The sequence below is a fragment of the Embiotoca jacksoni genome, unplaced genomic scaffold (genome assembly GCF_022577435.1).
Source record: "Embiotoca jacksoni isolate LCO1_2020_lvr unplaced genomic scaffold, fEmbJac1.0.p SCAF_51, whole genome shotgun sequence".
NCBI lineage: Eukaryota > Metazoa > Chordata > Actinopteri > Embiotocidae > Embiotoca > Embiotoca jacksoni.
Window position 1 is genome coordinate 1288654 of NW_027185405.1, and position 10000 is coordinate 1298653.

The 10000-nt window shown below is 44.2% G+C and overlaps 1 protein-coding gene across 2 annotated transcripts in view; it reads left to right on the forward strand.

Moving 5' to 3' along the window:
- Nucleotides 1–10000, forward strand: part of exoc6b (exocyst complex component 6B) — a 73799-nt gene that overhangs the window by 35973 nt on the left and 27826 nt on the right. Inside the window, exons 17-20 of one of the 2 annotated variants that reach the window (XM_069172108.1) lie at nt 77–211; nt 444–632; nt 4050–4079; nt 9226–9367. In XM_069172108.1, the coding sequence (XP_069028209.1) occupies nt 77–211; nt 444–632; nt 4050–4079; nt 9226–9367 (496 nt within the window). The remainder of the gene's footprint in view (nt 1–76; nt 212–443; nt 633–4049; nt 4080–9225; nt 9368–10000) is intronic. The other variant, XM_069172109.1, reaches the window with a different exon arrangement.

A 10000-nucleotide genomic window follows, 5' to 3' on the forward strand; every position in this document is an offset into this window, starting at 1 on the left:
AATCAAATCAAATTAAGTTTATGAGTAAATAAATGTATTTCTTTTTCTGCTCTCTGTCTGTTTGATGTTTGTACAGTTGGTGCAGGTGATCATTAACACCACCCACCTGGAGCAGAGCTGCCACTTCCTGGAGGAGTTCATATCAAACATCACCAATGTTCCTCCTGACACGGTAAACGCCACCAAGCTGTACGGGACCTCCACCTTCAAGGTACACTGACACACTTTCCTCTTTTGGGTTTTCATATGTATTTATTCTTTCTTCCTGTTTATTTTTTTTTTTTGTCGTCTTTCTTTTCATTTCCTCTCACAAAGGCACGCACATCTCTATTTTTAGTTTCTTCTGTATTCTTTTATCTCTACCTTCCTTTGCTTGTCATTCTACTGTATTAGTTGTAATGTAAAGACTCAATCCGTCCGTTTTTTTTTCCGTCCTCTTGCAGGACGCTCGTCACGCGGCCGAGGCGGAGATCTACACCAGCCTGAACGCCAAGATCGACCAGTTCCTGCAGCTGGCCGACTACGACTGGATGGTGGCGGTGCCGGGAGGCGGGGCTTTGGTCGCCAGCGACTACCTGATCGACCTGATCGCCTTTCTTAAGAGCACCTTCAGCGTCTTCACCAACCTGCCTGTGAGTGTACACACACACACACACACACACACACACACACACACACACACACACAAACAAACAATGCAACACGTAATAATGACAGTTGAAGCCGTTATATGATTCTCTTCGATGCTACCAGACTCCCTTGACAAAAACATCAATTTTACCTGGCAGAACCCGGGAGCTGCTGCCTCGATCGTTGACTTTGTTTATGTTATTGTGTGACTCTGGTGTTTTATTGTTTTTTTATTCTGAGTGTGTGTCTGTTGTGTATTAGTGTGTGTATGTGTGCCCACCACACTCAGACAAGACTCCATCCTCCGTGTGAGTGTGTCGCTGCGTGTTATAAAAGCTGCCTCCGGGTCCCTCCGCATGTCAGCATGACACATCACAGGGCCACACAATCTGCTTTAGCTCGTTAGAGTATCAGCTCGTTACGGGTTAGATCGTTAACATGGGGTCCGCTAAGCTCATTAAAGGGTGAGCTGGTCAGGTCAGCAGCACCAGATTACACACAGGCTCAGGCTATCGACCCAACAGCCGGACTGTAATCACATTACACTCAGGCAGGATGTTACAGTTTGGAGACGAGGAATAATTTAGATTCCTCCAAATTGATGATTTCTGAAATCACTGTAAGCATTTTCAGCACTTCCTGCTGCAATGAAAAGCAATTCCCAGGCTAAAATTCAGGATTATTAATTGCAGTAGCTGCTTGTGATATGAAGGGACGACCGTTGTTGGTACGTGAACAAATGTGATTTCATTTTTTTATGTTTCTTTAACGACGAGAACATTTTTTGAACTTTTTCACCTCATCTCGTGTATAAAACTTAAAGTGGTCAAAGCGTGAGGAGTCGGGTAGGTTTTTCTTAACGTAAATCTCTCATTTCTTGTTAATTCAAATAAAAGTGGAACTCCGAATTAAAAGTCACTCGATTACAGCTGCTTAACATGCTCAACAAATCTGAAACTTCAAAACTGAAAAGAAAACCAGAATTTTAGCATCCGTGTTTGAAACTTACTCGCTCAAATTAAAACACGTATGATCCACGTTTGCACTTTGTTTTTATGGTCTTAAGCACATGTACAGACTCAAAAAGCCCACTGCAAACACACACACGCACACACACACACACACACACACACACACACACACACACACACACATACACACACACACACACACACACACACACACAGGTTAGCTTTAAGATGATTGCACACACAGATTTGGTCAAAGCGGGTCACAAGGCCAGAAGGCCACACACACACGGCGCTTAAGCTAAGTGTTTTCCAGCACTTCTAAGGAGCTTTTCCTGCACCCCCACGAGCCCCCGACACGACCCCGTCACACACACTTTACCGCGGTCTCACACAGTGTGGGGGCCTCCTAAGTAGATCAGATGCTATGGATCTAAAATACTGGGTGGTATGACCCGCCGCAATGAGAGAGGAGATTGTGTAAAAGAGTCGAGTTACACAGAAATAAATTAGATACTGCTGAAGTGAGTAGACTATATAAAAAAAATAAAAAAAACACTTTTATTGGTACTGGGAGACCCAAAGTGAGCAGAACGGAGAATAATTTGACCCCATTCATCTTACAGTCAACCCAAACACATCTTTCACACCCAGTTCTCCATCAAAAACACCTTCTTTTTTTTCTTCTTCTTCTGTAATTATCGTGTGATATTTTTCTATATTAACGTGTGTGGGAAACAGAATCCAAGCTCATATTGAACAGCCAATGTAGAAACATCAGCAGTGGCTGTTATGAGTTGTCAGAACAACAGCTTATAGTGCGTAAAGGAGGGAAGGCATCTTAAGACGGTCCGACACCTGGAAACAACGCTGTGACTCGGAACATCTCAATTCTCAGACAGGACAAGTTTTTCTTTTGTTTGAGACCTTCAGTTATTTTCTTTGCTTTTCATTCTTGTCGCTGCATCTTTGCTCGTTCATGTGACTATATGCCGTCACACAGTCTTCTGTCTCAACATACAGGGTTTTTTTTTTCTTCCAATAACCAGAGGAAGGATTGCAGCTCTGAACTGTATTACTGAGGCTCTCTGGTTTCTTTGCTTTAAACTTCAGTTTCAGTTTTAGCTGCTTTAGATATCCCTCAACCATTATTCTCCAAAATCTGTCCAATAATTCTAATTATGTTAATATCACATGATAAATAGTTGATTTATTGTAATTCAGCTTCCTCAAAGACATCCATGCACCTTTACACCTCGTTACTCCTGCGTTCTGACCCTACTATTTATGACCCAATAACAACCACGGCTGTAGTGAATACCACGGCTGTAGTGAATACCACGGCTGTAGTGAATACCACGGCTGTAGTGAATACCACGGCTGTAGTGAATACCACGGCTGCTGCTGCTGCTCACTACTTCTGGTGCTTCTGCTAAAACTACAGCTGAACAAGTTACACTCCAACATTTAGCATCTGAAGGGTAAAAAGGGTTCAATTGTTTCATGTTTGAATATAAGTCTAGTAGGAGAGAGTCATGGCTCCAGCACACTCAGAGGGGGGTGAGTTCAGAGAAGACGCTGGACGGAGACCAAGAATCCAGGAAGACGTGATTGTTTTACGATTTTACGGCTGTAAAAAGTTAAATCCAGTAAGCGCAGTTAAAACCGAGGCGAACACACACGCGGATCGCTGACCCGACACCGATAAGAATGGAGCGAAGGCTCAGCGTGACACGGCAACATTCCTGCCACGATCCGGCCGTGTTCATGTGTGTGCGCTTGTGCTTATGTGGCTGTTTTAACAGCTCTAAATGTACCAGTTGGAAGTGCACGGAGAGAAGTCAGCAGGCTCGGATTTCTTCGACAGCTTTTAGAAACAAAAAAAGAGTAAAACCATACAGGGCCCAGTTCTCACTGGAGAGGAAAGGTGTCGTCCTCTCCAAGAGCTAATAATAATACCGCTCCGCTGAGCTTCGGTGCTCCAAAAAAATAAAAATAAGCTCATAATCGAATTGGGCTCAAATTTAAAGATGGAACGGGGACGACACGAAAAAAGAAAAGGCCTCAGGAGAGAAAATGATCATGTGAAAATTCGAGAGGAAGTTTTTGGAGCCGCACTCCTCCAGTTTTCTGGTTCGTGAGCTCATTGATTAGTTTTCTGCTGCGAGCGGAGAAGATTTGGCCGGCGTGTCCAGCAGTTCCTCCGCGGTGCAACAAAGCGCCAGAAGAACCCAGATTAGCTTCATCTCGAGGGCCTGTGTGCAATAAATACTCGGAGGTGGAGACGGCTGCCAATGTCCTTGCAGCGATTGGACTGAGGAGGTTTATTTCCACGCAGCCTTTATGCTCCTTCAGTTTCCTCCAACTTTTCATTCCCTCCCATCAATAATAACTCCACAGTCGATGTTCTGCCATGCGCTAAATTTCCTGGTTTATGTTTCTTGCCTGTAGGGAACTCCTGTAGAACACGCTACCTTGCCGGTGAGTATCTGGGTTGTTGTGGTAACCGAGTGATGTTTACCAACCCCCCCCCCACCCGCCCTCCCCACCCTCCTCCCCCACCGACTGACCTCGTTAACGCCTGAACTTTAACCTTGAAATCCCCACCTCAGAGTTTTACCAACCAGCATGCGAGTTGAAAAAGGGAGTGATGCACGTTCTGCCTGAATTCATGTCGCCAAATCTTTGTCCCAACCAGGGAGGGAAATTAACGCTGTTCCCCGCCGGGTTTATCAGCGTTTAGGTTAACCTGCGTTTTCCATTTGGTGCGGGTTCGTTACGTCGCTTGTGCGCCACCAGGAGAACTTCAGAAAAGTTTTGTCTGCCTGTTTTTTGTTTGTTTCTTACTTATGGCCATTTTTCCTCTATTTTTGTAATACCAGCGTGTAAACGTAAAAATGCAGCTTGCAGTGTTTTAGCCATTAAAGATAACAGTCATCCTCATAATTATGTCATAACTATTCCACACGGAGGGCCTGTTAGCTGGAGGGCCGCCAGGGTAGATGATGTTTTACGGATGTGATCGTAGACTCGTGCGGAAGTGCCCTGAAGTGCAATACCATCGAGGGCTACTAGGGGCTGGCTCCAAAAAATAATTCTGGCTCTATAGACGCACATTTACCTTCTCATTAAATACAAAGTCAATAAGCTAGTATGGTGTCATTCGCTAAAGTCACTCCTTTCTGGCAGTCAATCTCAAACTCTAACATCCTTAATAATGAAGCAGAAACTTTGTCAGTTTTATAGTCGGCCCTGTCCCACTATAAAAGCTTATTTATACACAGAAATAGATGACGTTTAAGTATTAAATCTCGTCTTAACCAGAACAAACACAAGCTCGTCAAGGGTTCGCTTCCTTCACGTCTATCATTAAATAATAAAGAATGAAATCTGAAGAATAAAAAGCCAAAAGAAATTTCCAACCCTGGTGTCTGTCAGATCCAACGTGGTATTTTAAGTCCTTGAAGCGAAGCTGCTCGCACTCATTCTTTGTGTGTGTGTGTGTGTGTGTGTGTGTGTGTGTGTGTGTGTGTGTGTGTGTGTGTGTGTCAAGGTTACGTTCAAAGAGAAAACACAAAAATGCACCCCTAAAAAAACCAAAACAGACTTCTTTTTTGTGGTGTTTCTTGAGTGATGTGAACAAATACTTACCATAATGCAGAACTCTGCGATTTTTCCGCGAGACTGAACGTGGAGCCGCTCTCTTTACGGAGATCTCTGTGGATGTTCAGTCTCGGACACATAAGTGGATTCTCAGTTGTTTTCCAGGTCGTGAATCAGAGTGAGCACCTGTAACCCTTCACACTCACCCAGAGTACTCTCGTATTCCCCCGTCACAGATCGAGGCGAAGGAGCGTTGTTGCGCTCCAGGGTCGGTTTTCTCTTTTTCTTTTTTTCCCCCCACCTCTTGACTTCTGGCTGCCCCCGACCCGGCTTTCCTTTTGACTGACTGCTTTCTGGATGGACGGAGAGCACATTATATACCGTGTCCAATCCTTTCCAGGAGTTGTGAATCAGTGCGTTATGGCATCGTGAAGCCGCCGCTTGTTGTGTTTATAACTCAACCTGCTTCGAGCATTTTGAGGCCGTGGCCGAATTCAGCCTGGAGCACTTCGAAAAACACGCCGCGTCCAGAAGTGGGAGGCGCCCGCCATCAATCTATGATCCTGAAGACTTTCACATGTGATGCTTCTGGTTGTTCTAACAAATTTTCTCAACGGCCTTTTCGAGCGTTTAAAAAAAACAAAAAAAACATTTTGCATGTTCTTCATTAAAATCTAGCGCCAACATGATCTCACTCAACCGTATCATTGAAGGAAGGAAAATGCACAATATGTTAATTGGACGCTGCGTGGTGTTTATTTGACCTGTATTCGGTACCTGTTCTGGAGAAGCGGGTCTGACCACACAGAGACAGATTCATTTACCCCCACATCCCGTCACTGACCGCAAAAACCCATTCAGACTCTCCTGAAGTTCGCCGGACTGGAAGGTGACGAGGCTTTCTTCAGCCTCTGGTTTCCAATCTAATACTTTACCAAAGGATCGGATGGTCGTGTCTTTTGAGAAAATGGGTCACTCGTGTGGTGACGACCACCAAAAACCAAGACAGGACGGACTCGTCCCCCCGCCCCCACCTCTCTCGCCTGCTTTCCTTATTTCTTGTCTATTTGTTCAGCTGTTAGGAGCTGAGTAGGTTTTAATGAGCTCTTTGATGAACGTCTCTCGTTAACTGGAAGGATGGATGGAAGGAGTGGGAGGCGAGCTGGAGATTCGGGAGGAAATAGAAATAGAGGAGGCAGAAGATGCATCCCTGGGTTCCCTTCTCTTGTTCATCTTCCTTTTCTTTAACTTCTCTCATCTCTACTTCCTTTCTGTCTGTGATCTGTGATGCTGTCCACTCTCCTCGTGTTCCTTTCCTTCTTCTTCTCTCACCTGTCGTCTCCTTTCCTTGTCTTTCCTTGTCTTACCTTTTCTCACCTTCCCTCACCTGTACTCATCTTTCCTTTCCTTTCCTTTCCTTTCCTTTCCTTTCCTTTCCTTTCCTTTCCTTTCCTTTCCTTTCCTTTCCTTTCCTTTCCTTTCCTTTCCTTTCCTTTCCTTTCCTTTCCTTCCTCCCTCCAACGTGCCTCAGGCTAATCGTTCCCAGTTGTCTGCACTGAAGTTTAAGGCAACCCCACTTCTCTCCGACAGACCTACCTCTGTGTGTGTGTGTGTGTGTGTGTGTGTGTGTGTGTGTGTGTGTGTGTGTGTGTGTGTGTGTGTGTGTGTGTGTGTGTGTCGGCTCGTCCAGGTTCAGGACATGTAAATAGAATTAGCCCATTTCACGCTCAATCTCACCCCATGATAATTGACCTCTGTGAGTGTGAGTGTGTGTGTGTGTGAGTGTGAGTGTGTGTGTGTGTGTGTGTGTGTGTGAGAGTGTGAGTGTGTGTGAGTGTGTGTGTGTGTGAGTGTGAGTGTGTGTGTGTGTGTGTGTTCAGAGTTCAGAGGCCAGCCTCGTACCGGAGGATATCCGGCCGGTGGAAGGTGTGTGTTTCTCCAACATGTGTGTGCCGTGTGTATGATTTGAATGCTCTGTGGATGACAATATATTTTTGCGAACTGTTTTTTTTTTTTTTAGCCTTGAGTTCTTCCACACGTAGAATCCGACTCTTGTCCGGCGAAAAAGCACCGTTTTAAAATTAAAGTAGGAGGTGGATTTTTCAGAGTTTGCGCTCGTCTTTCAGTTGCAGGACGACGTTGCTGATTTTTCACCGTGACTGACACCAACATCTACAAACACGACCGCATCGCACACGGAAACGAAGCCGCACATGTGCGATCAGAGCTGCGTAAACACGTCTGCGATTTGAACAGTTTCACACCAACACTTACTGCTGATGTGTAATTAGTGTGTTTGTCTGATTGTGTGTATATTTGCACATGGTGGACATAAACACGTGTGTTTAGTTTCACTGTGATTAATGGAGGTAATTAAAAATGAAGGGCCCCGGTGTTTCCTATTAATCACCTCTGTGTGTGTGTGTGTGTGTGTGTGTGTGTGTGTGTGTGTGTGTGTGTGTGTGTGTGTGTGTGTGTGTGTCAGTCAGCCGGACACATCAAAGTCACGTCGGGATTAATTAGTGTAATCAGGCCCCCTTCGGTAAAACATGCACTTCCTGTCCTGTAGCTCAGATTTAAATTTGTTTTTTTTTATATAGATTTGTTCATTGATGTTCTCAACGTAAAGTGTTAATCATAATAAAATTTTATTTACAAACATGTTTTCTTCCCGTGGAAGTCTTCGGTTTTTCCTCTCGGCTCCATTTTTTTTTTTTCCAACTTTTGTTGCTTTCTTTTTCTTTTGTTCTTCTTCTCCTTTTTGATCTCTTTACTTCATTCAGTTGGAATGCAGACGTCGAGGTCGAGACGAAGGTCACGGCCGGTCGCTGAGATTACACACACACACACACACACACACACACACACACACACACACACACACACACACACACACACACACACACACACACACACACACACACACACAATCAGGCCTCCACAAACACATGTTTTGGTTTCTGTATTAATGCGTTGTCATGTACTTCCACATCCGCTGCCTTTATTCTTATTGTGCTACTTCATCATCCTGACTGCACCTGAACGCAGCACACTTTGTTACCGCTCGCTCTCTACTGGTGTGTGTGTGTGTGTGTGTGTGTGTGTGTGTGTGTGAGCTGATACAGAAGGTGTCTACGGTAAAAAAATCATTTGCATTTATTAATCAAAAAATATATTTCAAGAACCACTTGTACAGCGTAAAATCTGGAAATTGAAATGAGATGTTTGTTAGCTGCTACAGCTAGCTGTCAATCATTCTTCCAGTTCTTCTTTCTTAATTGTTCTTTTGTCCAGATTTAATTGTCATCACTTCACACATCAGTGAGCTCCTCTTGGTTATACCAAAACTCTTAGTTTGACAAAAAATGGGCCGTTGCATAATTTGGGGAATTTCTGGGGATAATAAGAAGGCACTTTGCGACACTCGCGTGAAGCTGCACGACTGTTTTTTTGTGATCATTTTGAAAACACCTTTTTTCCTGCTTCATCTTCATCCACTTGCTGCTCGTTACTACAATCGTTGTAGTCGTTATCACGAATGCAGAGTTTCTCGTTTATTTGTTTTTTTACTCACAGGGATGTGAACCATCCAAAAAATATCGTGTTCATTCATGAAGAGATAAAGATGGAGCCCTTTACTCTCCTCACATATTAAAGACACAAAAAAAAGATGCTGTAGCAGAAACTTAAATGTAAAGTGTGTTTTTTTTTTCGGGGTACCGTGTGGTCACTTCAGATGAAACTACACAAAGAAAACACGCATGTGGTGGCAAACTCCTGCAGCAGATATCTTAAAGCTGCTCGAAATACCAGCCAAACTTTGCCATTTAGATTTACTAGATGAAATGTCTCGACTTTAACTTCCTGTCTGGAAACACTCCAGCTGTTTGGTCCCGGAGGTCTTCGCCTGGACTTTTAAGTTTTCAGTCAGAAGAAGAGCTGGATGGTTTTCTATCCGACGACCCGTGTGGAGCGCTCAGACCTCTCACCCCTCTCACCCCTCTCACCCCTCTCTCTCTCTCAGGGTAAAGTGGCTCAGACCGCCTGCATGTCAGCCTGTAAGCACATCTCCACCTCGCTGATGCAGCTCCTGCTTGACCCGGAGGTCCGGCAGATCTCCATGGGAGCGCTGCACCAGCTCAACACCGACATCCAGGAGTGTGAGGGTGAGTGTCTATTAGTCTACGTAGCATCTGTTATCGTTCTGTGCAGACGTCCTCCTGATTTCTATTGACAGAAGATATAAAATGCACATTTGAAGTTGTTTCCCTTCGAGCTCCCTGTGTGCCCCCCCCCCCCCCTCTTTAATAACTCCTTCTTTCCTACACTTACACTCACCTCTACTGTACATGCACACTAACAAGACCAGACATCAAAGTGCAAATCTCCCCAATGAAGATATTTATCGATCTATTTCGGCTTTTATATAAATGTTCCTATAAAAACCACATGAATCGAACATGACTTTCTGAAGAAGGAGCTTGTCTGCAGTTTGCATTTAGAAGCACAGGGGGCGCTATGGAACAACCCTTCGGAGGAGAGCATCTCGAAAAGTTTTTTCTTCTCTCTCCTCGTCTGCTTTTCATCCTCTTTTATTTCTTTTCTTCTTTTTCATTCTCCCACTTTTTATATCCCTGTCATCCCTCTTTTTCTTTTTTTTTTTTTACTATTTTTTTTTACTATTTTTTTTTTTTTTTTTTTTTTTAATTCCTCATCTCCTCTTCTTCACTGCTCTTCCTCCGTCCCCCGTTTCCATGATTTCCGAGACTTCAGGAAAGATAGAAAGAGCAGGGGGAGAA